Source organism: Schistocerca gregaria, chromosome 2 (assembly GCF_023897955.1).
Source record: "Schistocerca gregaria isolate iqSchGreg1 chromosome 2, iqSchGreg1.2, whole genome shotgun sequence".
Lineage (NCBI taxonomy): Eukaryota > Metazoa > Arthropoda > Insecta > Orthoptera > Acrididae > Schistocerca > Schistocerca gregaria.
The window spans coordinates 121,682,106-121,708,261 of NC_064921.1; the positions used below are offsets into that span (position 1 = coordinate 121,682,106).

Below are 26,156 nucleotides of genomic sequence, written 5' to 3' on the forward strand. Positions count from 1 at the left end.
CATTTGTGTGTGTGTGTGTGTGTGTGTGTGTGTGTGTGTGTGTGTGTGTGTGTGTGTCATATCCAAAAATGAGCCTGTGTGGTTCATCAGATCTGCATACATTGTTACTTCCTGGTATATGTGTGTGACACCACGAACTCCGTTTATCACTCACTAACAGTGTGCATGTACAATTTAATATTTGTCTGAATAATAAGAACGTTGCTAGCCTCAGGATCAGTAATTAGTATCACTTTTCTCTCAACACTCAAGTATTACTATCTACAATTAATACTGATGAAGATAATCAATAAGTCAACATATAAAAAATAATCAATAATTGGATAAATAAAAAAATCGGCAGTAGAAAACACATACAAAGTTCAAAGAAATGTGCAAACTTTTAGAGCCAGTGGCTCCTTCCTCTTACAGAAGGGTTGAAGGGGAAGGAAATGGGCTGAAGGAAATTGACTGGTGGTGTTTAGTCACCTAGAATCCCAGCTGAAGGGACACTTTCCAGACAGGACAAGAAGGAATGAGTGATTGTTGGGGAGAGCTTACAAGTGGAAGACAGGGTAATAAGTAAAACACAGACTACTGACAAAACATTGCCTAAGTGTCAATAGGAGCTGAAAGCTAAGCACATTATACATGGGAGGGGTGTGGGGCAGAGAAAAATAGACAGGCCAGGAAAAAAAAAAGATACAGCAAACTAATAGCAATGAAAAAGGTGTAGTTACTGAGAATAAATGCTGGAACCAAAGAAATTAGAGAAAATAGAGTGTGCTCTGCAACAGGTTATTGTGTGCTTCCAGTATGTACCATCTGTTTTGCACACTCACCTCAACTAACAACTTGGTGGCAGTCACACCAATGTAAAAGGCCAAACAGTGTCTATGCAACAGCTGGTACATGACATCAGCCATTCCACAGCTGGCTCTCCCTTTGATAGTATATGTTTTACCAGTTACAGTGTTGGTACAGTTAGTGGTAGGAGGGGGCATAAGCAAAGTCTTACAGAAGCAATTGTCAGAGGGATAGGAGTCATAGGATAGGAAACATGAATTTAGGAAGTCATAGCCCTCTCAAAGTAGCTGATTAATACAATAAATAGCTTATACTACTGAGTGATGAGAGGTGTACTCCTAAGATAATTTTTGGAGGAATCAGCAGTACCAAGATTGGCTGTGGTGGCCCAGGAAATCTTCTTTTGAATTAGGCTGGTGGAGTATTATGTAAAGAGCACAGACATGAGGCATGTGCTGCACACATAGTTGGTGCCCTCCAAGTGGCTAGTGGTGCCACCCTCAGTAGAACAGCAGTGAAACAACACATTTCACCTCAAAGATTATTTTCAAACACTCAGGCTGCCCAATTTCCAAAAACATGGTGTTTTGATGTGGGGTAGTAGCGTGTTCCATATCCTAAGATGAAAACTGTTGTCTCACTTAATCAAGTTGTCTACCAACCTAATTTCAATTGCCTCTTTATAAACACTGTTCCAAAAACTTGAGGTACTGGTAACTATCATAGTCTCATTAAATTTCATCCCTTGTCCCTTATTTAAGGAACACTCTGCTACTGCCAATTATTCAGGCTGTTGAAGCCTCATGTGACAGCGATGTTCCATACACATGCCCTGAACTATATGAATCAAATGGCCTATGTAACTTTCCTACACTGACAGGAAATTTTGTATACACCGGGCTTCCCAAGTTCCAAATCTTTGAAAGAACTGAGTAGTGCCCTAATTTTGGAAGGTAGCTGAACACATTTTTGATGTCAAAACACATTAAAATTTTTGCAATCTAAAATGATATGACTCCAATATAATGAATAAAGGCCACATATTTATGCTCTTCTTCATGCACCTCCAGTCGCGGTTCAAACTCCATAGCTCAAGAAATCTGCTTTCTTAACACTCAGTGGGTAGATAATGTAACTTGAACAATCCTTCATTTTTGAAACATTTACGTTATTGTCTCTTGCTTTGTAGGCATTAGGTGACATCCGAGTTCTCTCTGTTTCACACATTTTGAGAGCTTTTCTGTTCATTTTGTGTTCCAAATGTGCAGTTAAGAGGAGAAAAGTTTGGAAAACATTATTTACAAAGTCTTTGATGAGTCTACAAATGTGAAATCAAAGTATTTGATGATCTTTCACATTACAAATCATCTGAAAAGTGTAGTAAGCCTATATTTTTTGAAGATAAGTTGCTGTATGCATCTATTGTATTATTTTAACAGACTGCATTACTACGAAGGATTCTCCTTCAGGTAAATCAAGAAATGATTGTGAGCATAAGACTCTAGTGAATGTGACATTGGACTGCTTATCGCTCCATGTTTCCATTCCTACCACGCTGTACTCCACTACAAATGCCACATTTTGCTTTTATCTTGTGATTTGTGGTCCAAAAAACTGAGGTAATTAAAATTAAATTGGCAACATGATTTTATTAATAGACAAAACACTTTTTCTCTTAGCAGGACTTGGAACACTATACTATCCCACATCAAAACACAATGCTCTTTTAGATTAGCGTAGATTACATTCAGTTTACATTCCATAGACGCAAAAACTGAGATGATTCTCGTGGGTGTAGAACAGGTCAGAAAGTATAACATAAAAACATAAAACATTTGAATATAATACATACTACCCTGATGATTTGTCAGGAGATTGTTGAAATAGGTGAATACAATGTGGTAAACTGGAACAGCTAATATTTACAGAATTAACATGCTGTCAGAATGAAACACTGTTATGCACTATTAACAAATTTATCATACACAAAATACCTAATCTTGAGTGTTGTGACCAAGTGGTGTCAAAACTGAAATCTAACAGCTATTTTTACTTAAGCTGGCTTAACAGTATCTGTTAAGATATTAATCTACAGAGTAGAAGGAGTTGCCTATCAAAAAGTCTTTCAAACTCTTTTTAAACTGGGCTTTATCTGAAACCAAATTTTTTATGGTTGCTGGCAATTTATTGAAAGTGTATTTTCCTGAATACTGGACACCTTTTTGGCCCAAGGTAAGTGATTTTAGGTGTTTATGTAGATTGTTCTTATTCCTAGAATTGATACTAAGTATTGAGCAATTGGTTGGAAATAGAGATGCATTACTTGCAACAAATTTCATTAAGGAATAAATATACTGAGAAGCAGTGGTTAGAATACAAAGTTCTTTGATGCAGCTAGCCTGAGTGTTGAAAAAATCTTTGAGTGTGAAATATCATTGCCCCTGGTGTTCTACTAAGGGCAGTGCCACCAGCCCATTCTTGGAAGGCAGCAACTGTGTGGTCAGCACATACCTCATGTACGGTATGGAGGTGTATATAGGATAATGATTTGGGGCCTCGGCATCAATTTTCAGAGGGACTCAGCAGCAGCAGCAGATGCATTGAATTATTTAGTCACACCGATTTTAGAATGCAACAGCAAATCCTAGGAGACTATCAAGAATTTTTATACTGGGAAATCCTACAAAGTCCCAACAGGAATTATGTTAACCACTGTTCAAAAATAATAAAATACTATCTGTTCAAAAATTTAAAACACTATTCATTCCTTCCCTTTATATATGTGACATGTTGATTTTCTTAAAATAAAAAATAAAAGAGTAAAACAAAAAACAAAAAAACATTGTTTAAAGCAGTATGCTTAAACACCAGAGTATATGGGGTTAAAACTTACAATAAAATAAAAGACAGCAATACAGAATGTATCTTAAATAATGGTGTAAGCACACACAGTTGGAAGTACACAATACTAGAAGAAGAAAAAAGTAAAATAAACATGGGCTCTAAAATGCATACCTTAAGAGCTATGAGCACTACTTCATCTCTCATATTGTGAAACACACCTCTTCTCCTGTAAGCTCTGCATTTTCATATTTTGTGTCATGGTAGTGCGGATCACAACAATAATAAAACACCCACTAAACATGGGCTTTAAATAACATACCTTAAGAACTGTGAGCACTTGTTGCTCTTCACTACAGTAAAATATATCTCTTTTACTAAGCAAGTATGCATAGCTCTTATGATATGCATTTTAGAGCCCATGATCAGCACACAATTTTTCTTGTTTTGGTCCTTACTACCTGCTCCCAAAACATTGAAGATGAAGAGTCTGCACTAGAAGACATTTACTTCACAATATCAATGATGAAGAAGTGCTCATAGCTCTTCACGTATGAATTTCAGAGCCCATTTTTAACAAACTTTTTGCTTCTAGTATCTTGTAATTTCAACTGTATGCATTTATGACATTAATTATGATACACCCTGTATATTTAACATAAGCTTTATTCAATGACAATATTGCACTTACTATCCTGGTGGAAAAGTCATGTTATTCCATTCAAGAATTTGTAGCAATAGTGGAAAATTATCTAGCTGTTGCACCACAATCACAGAATCCTGCCAGAGTAACATTTGAATCACTAAAAACACAACTAACAGTCAGAGATTACAGAACAGGCCGTAGCTCTGCATGAAAGTACCAACCAACATTGGCATCAAAGCTCAACTTGGAGTTGTAGCTCCTTGCCATCAACCACAAAGGTGTGTTGGTACCGCAGACAATTTGGTACAGATGCCAAGAAGTGTAACTGGCCATGTGAAATGAGAAGCAATGACAAGGGCTGAGTGGTGATGGCAACTGGCTCAACAGATAACAGCCGTCATCTTTTCTTCACTAAGCAATACACGAAAGAGCCATTCTTGGTACACGTCAAAGCAGACGTGTCCGTTTACCTGGCCAAATGTCTATCTCACTGTAGTCATGATGACTGCCATCTCTTTGCCGACAATGGCTCCAACATTCAAATATATGGACAGGTTACATTAGATCTCAACATGGGTCTCTAACATTGATCCAAAAGGCAATTCATAATTGCTGATGTAGTGCATCTGATATTAGGAGCAGACTTTTTGTCATACTTTGGACTACTTCCAGACCTCGAACCCAACAACCAACCTAAGCAGCTGAGATCAATTTCATCATAGTGACTATGCTGGAATATGAACAGCAATGGGTGCTTCATGGTATATAGCAATCCTTCAGTAGCTCCTTCATTAGAATCTAGAGATTATGTGGCAGTCATCCAAGCTTACACCGGTACAAAACAATATGGTACACCACATATTAACAACCCCTGGTCCACTGATCCACACACAACCACAGAGTTTGAAACCAGATACGTTTAAAGAAGCAAACCACGAGTTTGCCTTCAAGCAGATGCAGGGAATCAGCCAACCATCTAGCAGCAGCTGGTATTCACCTCTCCAGACATGCTAAAGAAAACAAATGGATGGCACCCCTGTGACAATTATTATCAGCTCAACAAACAACTATTCTCAATTGATACCCTGGGCCCCACATTGAGGACTTCAGTCACAACACATGGTAAATGCATCTTCTCTACTTCAGATCTAGTGTGGACTTACTGTCAAATACCAGTTGCATCAGTTGCGGACATTCCAAAACTACACTGTGTAATCCATTTGAACTTTTTGAATTTACCAGAATGCCATTTCGACTATGCACTGCTCCCCAAACTTTTCAAAGTTTATGGATGAAGTAATATATAATCCTGATTTCTGTTTCGTCTATATTGACAATGTTTTAGTGATGTCCAGATCAGAGATGGTTCACCTACAGAATTTACACCAGCTTTTCAACTGCCTTTGTACACACAGTTTGCTTATAAACCCAGTGAAGTGTGCTTTTCAAGCACCAGAGGTGCAGTTTCTGAGCCACACCTTCAACACCTTTAGACCACAGCCTGAACAAGAGAGGGTTGAGGTGATCTAGAATTACATGCAACCCATAACAACATGTGAGTTATATTGATTTCTAGGTGTTACGAAGTTTTATTGGCATTTTGCTCATAAGCATGCCTCATTCGTGGCACTTATAAATGAGTACCTATAATGGACGCATAAAACTGGTGAGGAAGTGAAGAAGACTGATGGAATGCTACAGCCTTTTCCAAAATTGGAATCTGCTATCGCAGACACCACACTGTTGGCTCACCCAGCCCCACAAGCACCTCTCACCCTTGTGGTTGATGTCTCCGATACAGCAGTCAGTGTCACGTTGCAGCAACAGGTGAACCAGTGTTGGTACCATTAGCAGTTTTCAGCAAGAAACTTTTCCCCAGCACAATGACACAGGTCCGCATACAACTGGGAGCTGCTCGCTGCATATCCACTGCAACAAAGTTCTGTTACATGCTTGAGGGCATCAGTTCACCCTGGTTATGGACCACTGACCTCTCGCATGTGCATTTTGACAAAAGCCTGACAAAACCTCACCATGCCAGCTCCATTATTTAGATTTCGTTGGACAATTCACAAACAAGATTGTACACGTCAACAGCGAGACGAATGTGCAGGCTGATGCTCTATCACACATTCAAGATGTCACATGTACTGTGGACTTTGATGCCCTTGTAACAGCACAGCAGCTTGATACAGATCTGTGAGAGATTTTGGCAGAATCTACCAGTCTACAGCTCCGGTGTCTTCCATTGCCAACACCCAATGACTTTATATACTGGGATGTGTCAACATAAAGAGCACATCCTTTTGTGTCAAAGGGCTTCTCCCAGCAAGCCACTGCTTCACTGCATCCAGGAGTCTACGAAACCACCAAGCCAGCCAAGCAAAATTTTGTGTGGCCAAGTTTCAATGCAGCCTCCAGAGCTTATGTACATCAATGCACAGTATGCCAGCACAATGAAAATACACAACATGTTCATACACCACTCAGCACATTTCTGCCACCCAATCAACATTTCAAACATATACATTTGGATGTAGTAGGATCTTTCCCACCGTCTGAAGGGTTTGATGGCAATCGATAGGTTCAAACATTGGCCAGAGGTTTTTCCCATGACAGACATCATAGCAGAGACTGTAGTTGCCATCCTTTTCAGCAGGTCAATTGCCCATTTCGGGATTCCCCTATGCATCACAATGGATCAAGGGAGACAGATACATCTATTCATGGACCTCACCCTCGCTGCTAGGATTAGAGCCACAGTGTGTCACCCAGTGGCAAATGGACTTGTGGAACAACTACTTCAACAGTTAAAGGCATTCTTACACTGTCAAAACTCACAATGTTGGACTGAGTTAGTACCTATTGTTCTATTTGGCATCTGTGCAACTATCAAGGAGGATGTGGGAGCCACAGTAGCCGAGATAGTATATGAACAAATGATTTATCTGCCAAGTGAATTTTTTGACAGTGCTCAGAGTGATGTGATTGAGGCTTTGGACTTTGTTATAAAACTGTGGTCACACATGTGATAACTGTGCTCCATGGCACCAAGAGAGTGACAGTCTCATCATTCATTTGTATTCCATGAGTTGTCAAAAATTACACAAGTTTTCATTCAGTATTATGCTGTGCACAAACCATTACAGCCACCTTATGATGGACCTTAAAATGTGATCAGTAGGGCAACAAACAACTTAAGGTGGATGTTGGCAGTAATCTGATGATGATATCAATTGACACATTGAAGACCATTTACACACCATCCCCACCAGCTGGGACCATGCAACTGGACAAGCCCAAACAGATACATCAATACAGCTTCCCATTCCAAACCCAAGTGCAGGTGCCATGCAGCCGAGGTTAACCAACACTGCCGGTGACACTGCAAAGCAAATGGTTACATAGTTGGGGTGTTGTGTCACTAGATGATATTGTTGACACTGGTGAACAGTGGGATCCTTTAGCGATATCAGAAAATTATCTTGCTGCAAAGTGCTGCTTGTCAAAGAAGTTCATGAGATATTATGTAGTCACAGTGTTGCTTATTCTTTGTTTTTACTTTTGGACACTATGTCTGACCAGAGATGTATTTTACACATTGTCTCTGTAGTTGCCCTTCATAAATGTTGAAATAAATCTTCTCAAATACTCAACATACTCACTGAGGACAGTTTCACTGCTTGAACAAGGGAATTATATATTTCATTTTTTGCACGCTGAAAACTAGGTATTTGTGTAGCTGTATTTGTGTAGCTCAGAAATGTTTATTATCTCAAATAAACTTTAGTATTTCACCTTAAATGTTAATAATGCAAAACTAGAAATGTCTCCTATACATAAAATCAAATTACTTGAAATTTGTATTGAACAAAGTGTGCTGAAAGAGGCTAGTTGACAGTGGCCTAAGTGTAATGTTTAACTGTATGTGTTCCATAATGTATTTTGTCATTAGCCCATTGTGGATGTCTCCAAAATTTTTCACCTGCAGCAGACACTCGTTGTTTCATATAGGCATTGTCGACTGCAGCATCATGTTCTATCTTTTTACATATCTGCATTTGAATATGCATGACTATACCAGTTTCTTTGGTGCTTCATTATAGGATATTTAAATAAGTGTGGATATCAGAAACAGCTTTCTTATCCCATCCATGAAAGGGACTTAGAGTAGTATGTTGAGGCATTTCATTATGAAGTTCATCTTTATGTCTATCCACCACTCATTTCTTCCCTAGACCCACTCTTTTCAGAATTTTCAGTAGTATAATAGATTTCAAGGAAAGTTAACGACACCCTACAGTGTTTCATATTACACTCCACAATCAGCAGATAACAAAGTAGCATAATTACCACTCACATTTTATATTCACAGTATTCAATATCATGTAATAATTTCATTAAAAAATGAACTTATGATCTGATATGCACAATATCATTTATAGGATACACTGTATAAATTATTATGTTACATGCTTCTGCTTCTATTACTTTAAAAGGTTTATTCTGTCCATTATTTTCTCCTTCCTTTTCTGAAATAGAACTACAAATATTATGCCTTTTTAAATATTGCATTGTGTCAAAGGCAGTGTATTACATATTGCCTTGCAGAAAAGTCTGAATTTCCTAGTACTGTATGTTTTATTACTGTATTATGAACACTGCTCCAATTGCAGTAATTTCCACTATGATGAAAAGCACAAAGTTTTCAGAGCAGCCATTTTTCGCAAAAGCTCAGGACTCAAAGTAATAACAAATAAATCTTACCTTTTATTTTCAGCACCCTGTACAATTAGCTGATTCTTCTCCTCTTCTAAGGCAGGCAATTCTTTCGCAACTACAATGCCTAATAACTGATCTTGCAGACCAGCAGGTGTAATCATAAAATTTACTAGAGTTACTTTCACAGCGATTTCTGGCAGATAATGAGGATTCCTCAGTTTAGTTGTTATATAGAATCTGCAAAAATTAATAAGTTATGAGCTGCAAATAAACAAATTAGTCAAGTTATTGCATCATTTCATCTCAATCAATTCAAATATGTAGTTACAAAAAAGAGCAGTATATTTTAAAGATCAAATACGGTAAACAAGAATGGAGGGCCAAAAGAGAAGTGCTTAAATTACCAAAGGAGTGATGCAGTCTGCTGTTTATATTGTATTCTGAAGAAACAATGAAAGAAATAACAGAAAGGTTGAGAAGTGTGTTTAAAAAAATTTAATCCACTGGTTACAATGATGGCCTCTGTGAAAGAGAGGAAGAATTACACAAGCCTTTGAATGGGATTAATTCATTCACCCATACATTGTGTTCCTTAAATCCATAAAGCCTTCAAAGATATGGAATGAATCAAATTATACGTTATCACACAGAAGCAGCCACAGTAAGCTACTCCTCTAAAGAAAAAAGAAAAAAAAGATAGTCACACTGATAATAATGGGAACTAATTATTGTATATTTAACATACACTGTGGTGACAAGTCATAAGATATTTCCTAATATTGTTTCAGCCTTCTTTTGCCTGGTGTAGTGCAGCAACTTCACATGGGATGGGTTCAACAAGTCATTGTCTCCTGCATAAGTATTGAATCATGTTGCCTCTACAGCAGTCCGTAATTGTGAAAGGGCTGCCAGTGCAGGATTTTGTGCATGAACTGACCTCTTGATTATGTCCCTTAAATGTCTGATGCAATTCATGTCAGGCAGTGTGGATCACCAAATCATTCGCTCGAACTGTCTACAATGTTCTTCAAGCCAGTTATGGACAATTGCAGCCCGGTGACATGGCTCATTATTGTCCATAAAAATTACATTCGCTATTTGTGAACATAAGCTCCATGAAAGGCTACAAATGGTCTCCAACTAACCAAACATAGCCATTTTCTGTCAATAATTGGTTCAGTTGGATGAGAGGGTCCAGTCTATTCTATGTTAACACAGCACACGCCATTATGGAGCCACCGCAATCTTGCACAGTGCCTTATTGACAACTTGGGCCACACTCGAACCCTGCCATCAGCTCTTACCAGATGATATCTGGACTCACCTGACCAGGCCACAGTTTTACATTATTCTAGGGTGCAACCATTATGGTCACAAGCCCAGGAGAGATGCTGCAGATGACATCATGCTGTTCGCAAAGGTACTCATATTGATTGTCTGCTGCCACAGCTCATTCATGCCAAATTTCACCACACTATCCTAACAGATACATTCATCATATACCACACATTCATTTTTTCATGGTTATTTGAGCCAGTGTCATTTGTCTGTTAGCACTGACAACTCAACGGAAACATCAATGCTCTTGGTGATTGTGTGAAGGCCATTGCCCAGTGCATCCTCCATGGTGAGTAGTAATGCCTGAAATTTGGTATTTTCAGCACACTTTTGAGGCTGTGAATCTTAGACTATTGAATTCCAAAACAGTTTCCAAAATGGAGTGTCCCATGCATCTAACTCCAACTACAGTTCCACGTTCAAAGTCTATTAATTCCCATCATGCAGCTGAATCACATTGGAAAGCATTTCACATGAATTACCTGAGTACAAATGACAGCTCCTCCAATGCACTCCCCTTTTATACCTTGTGTACACAATACTACCATTATCTGTATACATGCCTCTCACTATCCCATGACTTTTGTCTCCTCAATGTACATAAGCTATATGTATATTAGGAGGAAAACAGTTCCATGGAAAACAGCTGTTGTACCTTCTCTTAAACTATTCAGCACTGTTTTTATCTAATACTTCACTGAAAGTGTTTACTGCAGTGTATAACTTTACATAGCTGTTAATATGCTGGCAATGTTGAGATTGGTTTAACATTAACATCAGAGCTAAGTGGAATGTACAGCCATGTATTAACATATATAATAAATTGTAGAAGAGATGGTATTCTTCTACTATGTTTTTAAACATCCCCAGATTTAAATTTTTTACCAACAACAATTTAAACACTTGTGCAACAGAATGTAAAACTCCGATATGAATCTGAGACAGAGAAGCAGGGTCCATATGGAAATTACTTTTATAGCTAGTATTGTGCTTTTGAGTATCATGGTTCCTTCTAAATTCATACATTTTATTGACCAAAAATGTCGTTAACCTAGATACTAGCACATTAGTGTAAAAATCTCTAAAGTTCTCTAGAGGCTTTAGTTGGATCAGGGTCTGCCAAGTATCCCATACTGCACTTGAGCACAATGGGCTGCCCCTGCATGCAGTCTGAAGTTAAGCCTCCCTCAGTGCTACTCGGTACATCTTGCTTTCATTCAGTTCTTTTCAGAACCAGTTGGTACAGCATGATAATTCATTTACCACTGCGATATTATGCTGTTTCTTCTGCCATTTGGTGTAGAATTTCCATTTGGCATAACTTCCTTGAGTTCAGTAGAATCATGGTGTCTGCTCTGTCTACCCTTCATGGTATAAAGCAAGTTTACAGGTCTGGAGGCTGTTGGCATAAAAAGGAGAAGCCTAGCAATCTGTCATCACAAGCCTTTAAAAATGAAATTGTATCACAGAGGAATAGAACTCTGAATATCTATGATACAGTCGCATAATCGACAGTACAACCAATTTGCCATGGTATGGCATTACAACTTCAGCCAGAAAGAATTTAAAAGTTTAGTTGACAATAAAAGAGCAAAACACTACTATGACCACCACACAATTTCATTTTTGCTATGGAATTGCATTACAACAACATGCAGAAAGAATTTCAGGATTTAGTTGACAATGCACAATGATCAACAGACAATTTGTGCAGGGTTGACTGTTCTGTATATCAAGCAGCATCCAGTGATAATTTTCCAACATAGAGAACATGATAAAATTGATAACATGGATAATAAATTTTCTGAAGTCACATGCATTACTACATCATCAATTTCAACTGTTTTTCATGGAACTGAACAACAGGAACAAATGTTATACATTTGTGTAAAATACATTGGCAGAGTCAAGTAGCATGCCTGGAATAACTTTTGTTTTGTTTAAGGCCCACTATTGTTGAAGTTCAGAAGAAAAAGGGAATACAGGAACAACAGTCAGAATATCTGGCATGGATTGCAGACCTCCCATTTCGGGTAGACTTTGCTGCACACTACCCATAGTAAGACAGTGCAAGGTGAGAAACAACTTATACCTGATTCGATAGGGATGCATTTAAAAAGAAAGTTGCATTATGGAAGGGATATCCCATTTAAAAAGAAGAAGAAGAAGGGCAGTAAGCCCACTGCCATACTCTAACAGATCAGTGGCATTAAGCAAACCACAAATTTTTAAGAATTCATTGTGACATTCAAAGAATTACATAAACAGTTTTATAAACATTTAGAGGAAGCTGTCAATCTTACACCCATTTTTTAGCTGTATCCAAAACCAATTGTGATTTCAGTTTAAAGTGCTCCATCGTATGTACAGATGAAATGGATCAATCTGCAATCTAATTCCCATTTAAAAGAGAAATTCCTTTATGTTAAAATTGTCCAGGAGTCTTATATTGTTCATCTCAGGAAGTGTTACCAATGTTATGTTAAGAGGTTGCAAGCATGATACAATGCTTCAATGAACATAAGTGCATCAATAGCTTTTTTTGATTATGAAGCTAAATAAGTCGCAACTGCATTGCAACTTATGTCCTGAATATCTTTAAAATTGATCGCCAGCTCACCAAAACTTATTAAATAATGCTGAAAATTTGTTTTATTTGTGATCTATGTGGTTGAGAAACTTACATATGAAACCAAGCAGCATGCAACCCACTCAATAATACTTGCATAACTGCTTTGCTGATTAATGTGGCGCATTGGCAGTTTCATCATCTTCCTGTTCAGGCAGCATGGCACGCAAGTGGGAGAGATGTGCAGCCAGGCAACCAACACCCACATGCATGTGAGAGCTCCGCTTGCATAGATAATTTTTGGCCATTTGATTATCAACTCTACATAATACTCATACTCTTTTAGTAATCTCCTACAGAATAAATTCTTTTTTGTCCTTAGCTACATTGCCTGAGCTCTTTTGTTTACTTATACGTATACTGGTGTCATCTCAGTTTATTGCCCATTGGGATGCCTTGGAATATAGCACATGGAGACTCAGCATTTGGAGTTTTTTGCTCTCTTCTTCTGATACCTATAAGACAATTTCACTTGGAATTTTAGAGTATGACTTTTTGTAAGATTAAAGGTTAAGCTGTTTGCTGTGAACTTGATGTAATAACCTTCAGTTATTCTCCTGATTGAGGATGATATGGATGTGTTCAGACTCTTTAGCAATATATTTGTGTCATGAGCAAAAACAACAGTTTCTTAAGATCTCTTGAAGCATATACAGAGCACATAATATGGAATAAATGATGAAAGTATTGAGTTGTAGCAAAAATTAGATTAAGAGCAAATTTAGCAGCAAAACTGGGGACCACACAGTAAAATCAGTGAAGGAATGCTGCTGCCTTGGAAGCAAAAGAATGCATGACAGATGAAAAAGGAGGATATAAGAAGAAGACTGGCACAGTCTGATGTAGCAGACTGACATGCACATGTTGTTATATGCAGTACCACATTAAATGTACCACATGTAAAAAAACACATGCTTTTGTTTATTCATTTATGTTCACTGCTGATCATCAGAGTGTACATTAGTACAAACATTGTTATTATTATTCGATTACTCTATTTGTTCGTTATGTAAACTTGACACATTTCCAGTATTTATGTGATTTCATATTAAAACAGAAACATTATACAAATCTATCCTATGTCAAACTATGCTACAGATGTTAATGACATGCATGACAAATTTATTACATGTTTAATTAAAATTTGATAACTTAGGGTGGTTATATTTTAAAACTGAATCTAAAATGGCACACAATTAATGTTTCTGAGTACCAGATCAGTGATTTCATCTTATAATGTACACCACAGTGCATTCCAGTTGCATTATAATTAACTTTGGTAATTTAATCAAAACTGTAACAACAACAATAAATTGACTAGTCTTGTTCATTAGAACTTACTTATATATAGATGATTGCACCCATGAAACTAGTCCAGTCTAATTCTTGGCAGTTGGCACTTAGATTACATAAAGATATATTAAAACAAATTATGCACAGTTCCTAAAAACAAAGTGAAAAATATAAGTACTGAGCACACCTTTTGTTTATTGGAACACCATCATTACGTTCACTTTGCATAAAAACAAGTTACTGAAAGCTTCAGCAAGTAGATAACAATGTAAGTTGTCAACATGAGAGAGAGCAAACAAGGTAGGTATGATTTTATAACATCCAACTATCATTTTCATATTTCCATACAATGATTGGCAACTTTCTTTAAATGTTTAGCACTGTGAAATTGTGCAATTCACAAACTGAAAAAAATATGAAAAAACTGTAGTATCCTATGAATACAGTGCACTCTGTGGGGCTGAGGAGAGGGGGGGGGGGGGGGGGGCTGATGCACCACTGAAAAATTATCCAAATGGACGGAATTCAGTAGATGTGATGTATATTTACAAACAAATGATTACAATTTCAGAAAAAAATGGATGGTTTATTCAAGAGAAAGAGCTTCACAAATTGAGCAAGCCAATAACATGTTTGTCCACTTCTGTCTTTTTCACAAGCAGTTACTCGGTTTGGCATGAATTGACAAGAGTTGTTGGATGTATTCCTCAGGGATATCATCACAAACTCTGCCCCCTTAGCACATTAGATCATCAAAATCCCAAGGTGGTTGGAGAACCCTGCCCACAATGCTCAAAACGGTGGAGACATTGGGTGACCTTGCTGGCCATGGTAAGGTTTGGCAAGCATGAAGACAACCAATAGAGACTCTTACTGTGCAACGACAGGCATTATATTGCTGAAATTAAAGACCAGGTTGGCTTGCCATGAAGGGCAACAAAATGGAGCACAGGATATCATCACATACCACTGTGCTGTAAAGGTGCCATGGATGATAGTCCAAGAAGCCGTGCTTTGGAAACGAATAGCACCAACAGTCATGTTGGTATCACATTAGCATCTCCCGACACATTTTTGCTGGTAATTTGGGCCCAGTTTGAAGATAATACTGCTCCAGTCAATGAGATTGCTGATTGAAGATGTGTCTGGAGACACCTTGGACAGTAGTGGAATACCAACCTGATTGTCACCCCGTATACAGTCTGTCAACTAGGAGTGGTGTTCTGGGGTGACATTTCTTCCCATAGAGGACATCTTTGGTTGTATTCTGCAGCATCCTTATAGTACAGTGGTACATCAGTGATGTTCTAGGCCCCGTTTTGTTGCTCTTCATAGAAAGACATTCTAAGCTTTCATTTCAGCAAAATGATGCTCACACGGCAAGAGTTTCTGCAGCTTGTCTTCATGTTTGCTAAACTGTGCCTTAGTCAGCAATGTTGCTGGATCTCTCTGTGATTGACAATGTTTGGAAGATCACAGTCATGGATCTCCAACCAAATCAGGATTCTGACAATCTAATATATCAATTGAACAAATTTGGCGCATTATCCCTCAACAGGACATCCAACAACTCTATCAGTCAATGTCAAGCCGAGTAACTGCTTGGATAAAGCCAGAGATGGACCAACACATTACTGACTTGTCAATTTGTGAGGCTCTTTCTCTTGAATAAACCATCTAACTTTTCTGCAATTGTAATCATTTGTTTGTCTATATATGTGCATCCATCTAGTGATTTCTGTCCCATTTGGATAAGTTCTTCATGGCTCATTATTCGTTTTTGCCTTACAGTCTATCAATGAGTTGCTGTTGGAATCATTCAACTCAAACAAATACTTGGGTATTACAATTTGCAGGGACATGAAATGGATTGAGTACACAGACTCATTCATAGGTAAAGCAGGTGGCACGCTTCAGTTTATTGGTAGAATATGAGGAAAAGCAGTCAGTTTACAAAGGAGATTGCTTACAAATCACTTGTGTGATCCATCGTAGAATACTACTTCAGTATGTAAGACCTGTATGAAATGGGACTAACAGAGGATATTGAATGTATATAGAGAAGAGCAGCATGACAGGTTACAAGTTTATCCTTGTGGAAGAGTGTAACAGAGATGCTGAACAAACTGAAAAGGCAGTTGAAGATAAGACATCAACTTACAAAGTTTCAGGAACTGCCTTTAAACAATAATCCTTGGAATATACAGTGTGACTAATTCAAGTTCAAATTTCAAAACCCCATAAAAAGGAACTGACCCTCAGAATGATGTCAAATTTCGAGAGAATATTACTGAAGAAAGGGAAAATGTAACTGAAAAAAATTTAATGATCATTTTCCCACTAGATAGCAGTGAAAGCATTGGAACCTAAATGAGTTTAGTTACAATAAAAGATGAATAGCAATATGATTGCTATGGTGTGAGCTGCACATTAAACCAGCTATATTATACAATGTATATGACTGCACAAGTTTGGCATTCGACGGCTGGGGCACTGTTAAGTAGATCAACCCACCACAGCAAAATCATACCATACTGGATAGGAAAAATTGATTTTTAACCATCCTAAGGCCAATATATGAATAAAAAGGAAAAATGACGGGTTTTTAACAGGCCTGAGGTCAAAAATCACATGAAAAGCAAAAATGAAATTGTTCTTTAGTTGTTCTAACATCAAAAACCACAGAAAAAGCAACAATGAAACCGAGTTTTGATTTTCATGAGACTGGCACAAGGCATGTTCATTATACTGTCCGCCATTCTCTGCCACAAGCTGAAATTGAGAAACAGCATGTTCCACAAACCTCCCCCCATGAATCATGGACCTTGCCATTGGTGGGGAGGCTTGCGTGCCTCAATGATACAGATAGCCGTACCGTACGTGCAACCACAACAAAGGGGCATCTCTTGAGAGGCTAGACAAACATGTGGTTCCTGAAGAGGGGCAGCAGCCTTTTCAGTAGTTGCAGGGGCATCAGTCTGGATGATTGACTTATCTGGCCTTGTAACACTAACCAAAACGGACTTGCTGTTGTGGTACTGCAAACGGCTGAAAGCAAGGGGAAACTACAGCCGTAATTTTTCCTGAGGGCATGCAGCTTTACTGTATGGTTAAATGATGATGGTGTCCTCTTGGGTAAAATATTCCGGAGGAAAATAGTCCCCCATTTGGATCTCTGGGTGGGGACTACTCAAGAGGACGTCGTTATCAAGAGAAAGAAAACTGGCATTCTATGGATTGGAGCGTTGACTGTCAGATCCCTTAATCGGGCAGGTAGGTTAGAAAATTTAAAAAGGGAAATGGATAGGTTAAAGTTAGATATAGTGGGAATTAGTGAAGTTTGGTGGCAGGAGGAACAAGACTTCTGGTCAGGTGAATACAGGGTTATAAATACAAAATCAAATAGCGGTAATGCAGGAGTAGCTTTAATAATGAATAAAAAAATAGGAGTGCGGGTAAGCTACTACAAACAGCATAGTGAATGTATTATAGTGGCCAAGATAGACACGAAGCCCATGCCTACTACAGTAGTACAAGTTTATATGCCAACTAGCTCTGCAGATGACAAAGAAAATGAAGAAATGTATGATGAGATAAATGAAATTATTCAGGTAGTGAAGGAAGACGAAAATTTAATATTCATTGGTGACTAGAATTCGACAGTAGGAAAAGGGAGAGAAGGAAACATAGTAGGTGAATATGGACTGGGGCAAAGAAATGAAAGAGGGCCGTCTGGTAGAATTTTGCACAGAGCATAACTTAATCATAGCTAACACTTGGTTCAAGAATCATAAAAGAAGGTTGTATACATGGAAGAATCCTGGAGATACTAAAAGGTATCAGATAGATTATATAATGGTAAGACAGAGATTTAGGAACCAGGTTTTAAATTGCAGGACATTTCCAGGGGTAGATGTGGACAAGAATGTGGATGTAATGAGAGAACAGATAGGGTGGAAAATGTTGAGTGGAGGATGTGGGGACAATATGTTACCATAGGTTGAGGCCGAGATAATTATGGGAGCAGAGAATGTGTTATAAGGATAACTCCCATTTGAATTGTTCAGAAAAACTGGTGGTGGATGGGAGGATCCAGATGGCTAGTGAAGAAGCCATTGAAATAACGCATGTTATATTCAGCTGCTTTTTGTGCCACAGAATAGCCTACTTTTTTCTTGGCCATAGTTTGCTGGTGACCATTCAACTCGGTGGACAGCTGGTTGGTAGTAATACCAATACAAAAACTAGTGTAATGATTGCAGCAGAACTGGTAAATGACATGGCTCCTTTCACAGCTGCCCAGTCCCTGGTGGTGTAGGATAAACCTGTGACAGGACTTGAATGGGAAGTACTGGGTCATCGGATTGGGTGGGTCTTGCACTTGGGTCTTCCACAGAGATATGATCATTGTGATAAAGGGTTGGGATTGGGAGTGGCACAGGGATGGACTAGGATGTTGTGGAGGTTGCATGGGCTATGGAATACCGCTACAGGATGGGTGAGAAGGATCTCAGGTAGGGTGTCCCTCATTTTGGGGCATTATAATAGGTAATCAAAGCACTGATGAAGCATGTGGTTCAGTTGTTCCAGTCCAAGATGGTAGTGGGTAATGAAGGGGGCACTCCTCTGTTGCCAGTTCTTGGGGGTGGTTGGAGAATTAAGGGTGTGAGGAGTAATAATGAATGAGATTGGCAGACAGTGCCTGTCTGTGAAGGCCTTAGTGAGACCCTCAGCATATTGAGTAAGAGAGTTCTTGTCACTGCACATAGCATGTCCCTGGGTGTCTAGGCTGCATATGAGAATTTTTTTGGTGTGAAACAGATGACAGCTGTCAAAATGCAGGTACTGTTGGTGGTTGGTGGGTTTAACTTGGACGGAGGAACATATGGAGCCATCTGAAGGAGGCTGCCAACATTTAGGAAGGTAGCACACTGGGTTGAGGAGCATCAAGTGAAGTAGTTGGGAGAGAAGGTGTTCATGTTGTGACATAATGAAGATAGGATGTCTCGACCCTGAGTCCAGATAATGAAGGTATCATCAATGAACCTGAACCAGACCAGGATTTTGGCATTATGGGATGCTAGGAAAGTCTCTGCTACATCTGCATCTACATCTATGTGGATACTCTGCAGATCACACTTAAGTGCCTGGCAGAGGGTTCATTGAACCACCTTCCCAATGATTCTCTACTCTTCCACTCTCGAACAGCATATGAAAAAATGAACACCTATATCTTTCTGTCTGAGCTCTGACTTTCATTATATTATTATGATGATCATTTCTTCCTATGTAGGATGGTATCAACAAAATATTTTTGTATTCGGAGGAGAAAGTTGGTGGTTGAAATTTTGTGAGGAGGTTCTGCCACAATGAAAAATGCTTTTGTTTTAATGATGCCCACCTCAAATCATGTATCATGTTAGTCACACTCTCTCCCCAACTTAATGATTTATTTTGATCTTCGGATGACTTTGCTAGCTCATAAATGACAGCATCATCTGCAAACAAGCTAAGACGGCTGCTCAGACTGTATCCTAAATTGTTTATATAGATAAGGAACAGCGGGGGCCTAGGGAATGCTAGAAATCACTTCTGTTTTACTCAATGACTTTCCATCAGTTACTATGAACTGTGACCTCTCTGACAGAAAATCATGAATCCAGTCACATAACTGAGATGAGATTCCATAAGCATGCAATTTCACTGCAAGCCTCTTGTGTAGTACAGAGTTAAAAGCCTTCCAGAAATTTAGAAATAAGAAATCAGTTTGAAATCCCTTGTTCATAGCACTCCAAATTTTGTGCGAGTAAATAGCTAGTTGTATTTTACAAGAATGACATTGTCTAAATTTGTGTTGACTGAGTGTCAATACACCATTCTCTTTGATCTAGTTCATAATGTTCAAACACAATATATGTTCCAATATCCTGCTGCATATCAATGTTAATGATATGGGCCTGTAGTTTAGTGGATTACTTCTACTACCTTTCTTGAATATTTGTTTAACCTGTGCAATTTTCCAGTCTTTGGATATGGACCTTTCATCATGTGAGCAGTTGTATACGATTGTTAAGTATGGCACTATTGCATCAGAGTATTCTGAAAGAAACCTAATTGATATACAGTCTGGACTGGAAGGCTTGCTTTTATTAAGTGATTTAAGGTGCTTCACTACTCTGAGAATATCTACTTCTAAGTTACTCACGTTGGCAGCTATTCTTGATTCACATTCTGGAATATTTACTTTGTCTTCTTTGGTGAAGGAATTTTGGAAGGCTGTGTGTAGCAACTCTCATTTGGCAGCACTGTCGTCAATACTATTTCCATTGCTATGACATAGAGAAGGCATTGAGTGTGTCTTGCCACTAACATACTTAACATATGACCAGAATTTCTTTGGATTTTCTTCCAGGTTTTGAGACAAAGTCTTGTTGTGGTAACTAGTATAAGCATCCCACATTGAAGTCTGTGCTACATTTTGAGCTTCTGCAAATGATCACCAACCTTTGAGATTTTGCATTTGTTTAAATTTGCCATGCTTTTTTCATTGTTTCTGCAACAGTACTCTGGCCCATTTTGTGTACCAAGGGGATCACCTCCATTGTTTGTTAATTTATTTGGTATAAATTTCTCAATTGCTGTCAATACTATTTCTTCGAATTCAAGCCACATATGGCCAACAATCACATTGTTAATGTGGAAGAAGTGGACATTGTCTCTCAGGAAGGTGTCAAAAGAATTTTCATCTGCTCCTCCTGTCAGGTAGTCACTGTGACTCGTAACAGCAGTGGTGGAACCATTGTCTGCAGGAAGGATTATTAGGTCAGGATTTGTTTTGAAGTAGTGTATGGCTATTCAAACTTCTACTGAAAGGTTGGTGTTCTGAGGAAGGGACTAGCGAAGGATGGTGAGACTATCTCGGAGGTAAGGAATGACTGGAAGGTGACCATGGGTGGTTAGGTGGGAGGGTAGGGATGAACACAGTTGGATGGTGGTATGAACTGGAAGCCACAGAGCTCAATGTTAGCTTGGTTTTGGTTGGAGGGACTGGCAGCACAGAAGTGCTTTCATTGCAGGGATCAAGAGAAGGAGAGGAGCTCTATGAGAAGTACATCATGGTTAAATTTGGGTGTAGGGCTAAAGGTGAGGCTTTTGGATAGGACTGAAACTTCTATGGAGTGAAGGTTTTATTGGAAAGATTAACAATAGTGCTACAGGAATGTGTAGGCCCTGTATTTGGTGGCTGAATGTTGGTAGGGACTTTGGCAAGTTGAAAACATCTGTTAGGCAGTGTTTAAGTGCTATGACGGGTGGACAAGGAGAAACACTATGGGTAGGATAGGGGTTGGATATTGGCACCCTAATGTGAAAGCAGCATGTCAGAAAGTCGAATAACTTATGGAAATAGTGTCAGGTATGTCCCTCCAGATACTAGAGAGCAAGGGATTTAGTTTCAGAGATGTGATGTATGGAGTAGGGATTGCAGAGTAGTAGTATTCTGTGGAGGAAGCAGAGGTGGTTGTGCGATGTCAGTGTCGTGGATATGTGTTTTGGCTGTACCAGGTTTGTGATGGCCAGTTATTGGAGGAATCTGAAAAGGTGAATGTCATTGCGAAATGAAAGGAGGGATGAGATTGAGAGAAATGAATCTTTATGGCTATGCCATTTGGGGGGGGGGGGGGGGATTTTCATGGTTTATCTAGCATTTGAGAAATAAGATGTGTGATTGGGTTTTAGTCTGGGAAAGGGACACTTTTATGAACTGATGAAGAAAGGCAGACCAGGAGTCCATTGTGGCAAGAATGGCATAAAGAAAATGGGAATGACTTAGAAATGTGCAAAATAGGTGTTAATGGTTGTGAGAGGAGCTGGATGAGAGGAAATATGCATAAAAATATGTGAACACAAGCAGAAACAACTATAGATATGCAAAAATATGCATATGTAAATAAAACAGAAAGAAACTTCCACATGGGAAAAATATATTAAAAACAAAGATTTCAAATATGTCTGCTTGTGTCTGTGTATGTGCGGATGGATATGTGTGTGTGTGTGTGCGAGTGTACACCTGTCCCTTTTTTTCCCCTAAGGGAAGTCTTTCCGCTCCCGGGATTGGAATGACTCCTTACCCTCTCCCTTAAAACCCACATCCTTTCATTTTTCCCTCTCCTTCCCCCTTTCCTGACGAAGCAACTGCCAGTTGCGAAAGCTCGTAATTCTGTGTGTGTGTTTGTGTGTTTTGTTCATGTGCCTGTCTGCCAGCGCTTTCCCGCTTGGTAAGTCTTGGAATCTTTGTTTTCAAAAATATGCATAGATACATAAAAATACGGACAAATATGTAAAAATGAACAGGAACATGGGAGAAAACAAATGATGAGGTATGAGAGTTTATTCGTGTTTTAATAAGTGAAGAGAAGGGGAGGGGTAGATGGGTTAGATTGAATATCACAAGTTCATGTGTCACGAGCAGGTGTGCAAAAAAAAAAAAAAAAAAAAAAAAAAAAAAAAAAAAAAAAAAAAAAAAAAAATGCTAAAGTGTGTGAAGATGAGAGATGAAGCAGGATAAAATCTACAGTAACCTACTGTAACATACTGTCCCCACAATCTCCATCCAACAATTTCCACTTCCTCTGTACTACCACCTCTGCCCCATTCTCATCTTCACCATTTTTATTTGCTGCCTTCTGCCAATGCACCCACCCATCTTTCCCCATCCTCTCTTTTTTCACTCCTTTTTTCTTGACCTCCCTGCCCTTTAATCTTCTGACTTTATGCTTGTTGGCATTCTAGTACCTGCAGAAACTGCCAGACAGCATTTGTCTCTCCCCCCACCTGTACCCTACTATCACTTCCCCTTCCTACCCCCTCCAGATTTCTGCTTGTGTCCCATGTGACAGCTGCATCCTGATCTGAGCTAGTGCAGTTTGCAGTCATGTGTGCATGAGGAAGAAGAAGAAAGAAAGAAGGGAACTAGGTTAAGTGCTATAGATGAAAACCTAACTTTAGAAACAAACAATCAGAAATAAGACAATCACAAAGTAATCACAGGCGGCACCACTGACATTCACAAAAATGGGAGACAGTCAGCACTTGGATGACACTGTAAATTATTGCCAAAACTGTACAACATGTATGTTGGCATAACAAATGTATCAGTGTGACATGATCTCCCTCAGTGTTCATGTTTTAATAGACAAACTGAGTGCTATAAAACTGAGCTATAGAAAGTTTGTAAAAAGTTAAATAATATGTGTTTACTAGATACAAATGAAATGAAGTGTGAAGAACATACCAGGCATTGGCTTCACTTAAACAAAAACAGGAAGCTCAAGTTAGTGAACCAGAAAGGGGGAGTTCATGATGAACTGCCTAAAGCCAAGGACTTAATCATCTCAGACCTGCATTTCTCAATAATTTTCCTTCGCAGCACATGAAAGTAAGTTTCAATCTTTTGTAGAACCCCTGTAAGTGTTTTTTCGTAAATACAAAAAAGGCAAAGAGATAAAATGCAACTAGTACATTTTTTATAATTATGCATATAATCATGCATGCATGATTTCTTGATGACTTGGCTACTCCAAGAAACAATTTGGTGATAAATTTTTTGTGTTCTCGATATTTTATTTCTGGATTGCTAAAAGACATTAAAAATTCCATGACACACCTGACGTGAATGACATGTCACAACACTGTGGTTGGGAAATGCTGTCCGAGACTATAAATTCTTAGGTGCAAGAAGCAACACAACAGCAGTGAATTAAACAACACCCTGAATGTCAAACAGCTCTGTTCACATGGAAAAGACAAGTTTGGAAGTGAGTATATTGTCCTTGTAGTGCAGTGAGCAAGATCTTCAAAATAATTCCATGATTCAGAGTCCCTTATCCCAAAGTGTTATGACTTATACAAAATGAAAGGTAAAAAAAGAAAAGATCATACCTCTTAGCACAGAGCACTTGATATATGCAGTAATAAGCTCAATTTGGTGCAACTGTCCATGGATGAGCATTCACAACAACTATTAGTAATAACAGAACATGGACTGAAAGTTAGTGAAACTGAGTATTCCAAATTACAGGGTTATATGTTCGAAATTAGATATTGAAAGTGAAGGGGGTGAAGTGGAAATATTTGTTAGTGAACATCTACCATTTAAAAGAATCTTATTTCTTGGACAATAAACTTAATAAGGAACAACTGAAAGGTTGACGTTGTTGTCCATATAAATGATCATTCAAGTGGATCAGGTAAACATAAAGTTACTGGAGTTTAGTGCCCACAAAATGCTCAACTGTTGCACTATTTTGACAGCCTTAACAGGGCTTTGGGTAGTCCCATTGACCTTAGTATAGTTAGAGGCCTAATTCAGACACAAACTCAAACAAACAATATGGAACTGGCAGATACATTAAAATCATGTAATGCTGCATATATAGTAAGCTCTGATACTATGGTGACAGATTCAAGACCCAGTAAAACATATCAGCAATGGTCAACATAAATAGAAAAGATAATTTTAACTACTGATGTGTTGATTTTCATTACTTAGGTCACTAGCGTCAGTTGTTAGAGTTTTTAAGCTCTGCTGTTCCAACAACAGCTAAAATAATTAAGAAGAAGCAGATTCTTCAAAAATAAGCCAGCAGAGGAGAGAAAGGACGTTATTTAACACGCTAAGGGTTCAGAAAGCAAATGACATGAAGTTTATAGGGCTTTGACTAACATTGACTAACATTGTCCTTTCAAAAAGAAAGGGGCAACAATAAACTGCCATATTATATTTATTCTTCAATGAAACTTCCACTTAGTCTAATTAAGCTACTGCAAAATATATGATCTTGACTGTATGATGATGATGAGGTCCCATACTCCGAGGAGCGTAGGGGACGATGCGGGAGACCTGCACCGCCGTACTAGGCAAGGTCATAGCAGAGGTGGTTTGCCATTGCCTTCCTCTGACCGTAAAGGGGATTACTGATGATGATGAACACAACACAACAACACCCAGTCATCTCAAGGCAGGGAAAATCCCAGACGTTGCCAGGAATCAAACCCGGGACCCCATGCACAGGAAGCGAGAATGCTACTGCAAGACCATATAAAGGAAATGTTCAAACAAGCCACAAAACAGCCTTTAAGTCAGAACTTTTACACGTGAAGGAACAAAATAAATAATTATGCAATAGAGCATTCAGCCAACATAGGTAAGGCATGCTGCACACTAATCAATGAACATCATAAAGCTACCACCAAGGTGCAAATTGAAGCAGGCGGCATTACACATGGAGGCCATATAGTGAGAGATCTAAGTGCACTATGTAATTTGTTCAATAAGCACTTTACACTGTATCTCTTCTTTTGACCAACCAGTGGTCATTATATATTATATATTATATATTATATATTATATATTATATATTATATACGTGATGTGATAGGTGAGCTCAAACTGCCGAGTTCTTTGAAACTTTGGCTCAGTATTGTAATCACTGAAATAAACACACATACTTTCTCACCCGGTGACATTTCATTTTGTTTCCTCCTCTTTATCTGAACTGAATCACTTTCTTTGTTGGGCAGTACACACAGATATTCCAGAGACATCTGGTAGAGATCTTGTAGAAAATTCTATAATAGAGCCTTTCATGTGTACACTAAGGCAATAGTACAATAACAAATAGCCAGCCGTGGTGGTCTCGCGGTTCTAGGCATGCAGTCTGGAACCGTGCGACTGCTACTGTTGCAGGTTCGAATCCTGCCTCGGGCATGGATGTGTGTGATGTCCTTAGGTTAGTTAGGTTTAAGTAGTTCTAAGTTCTAGGGGACTAATGACCACAGCAGTTGAGTCCCATAGTGCTCAGAGCCATTTGAACCATTTTTGAATAACAAATAACATAAGCA

At 38.6% G+C, this 26,156-nt stretch overlaps 1 protein-coding gene across 1 annotated transcript in view; it reads right to left on the minus strand.

Annotated features, from left to right (window-relative positions):
• The window catches only part of LOC126336485 (dynein axonemal heavy chain 7), a 978,012-nt gene that overhangs the window by 234,585 nt on the left and 717,271 nt on the right, over window positions 1-26,156 (minus strand). The window contains exon 48 of the mRNA XM_050000228.1: window positions 9,041-9,232. Within this exon, the coding sequence (XP_049856185.1) occupies window positions 9,041-9,232 (192 nt within the window). The remainder of the gene's footprint in view (window positions 1-9,040; window positions 9,233-26,156) is intronic.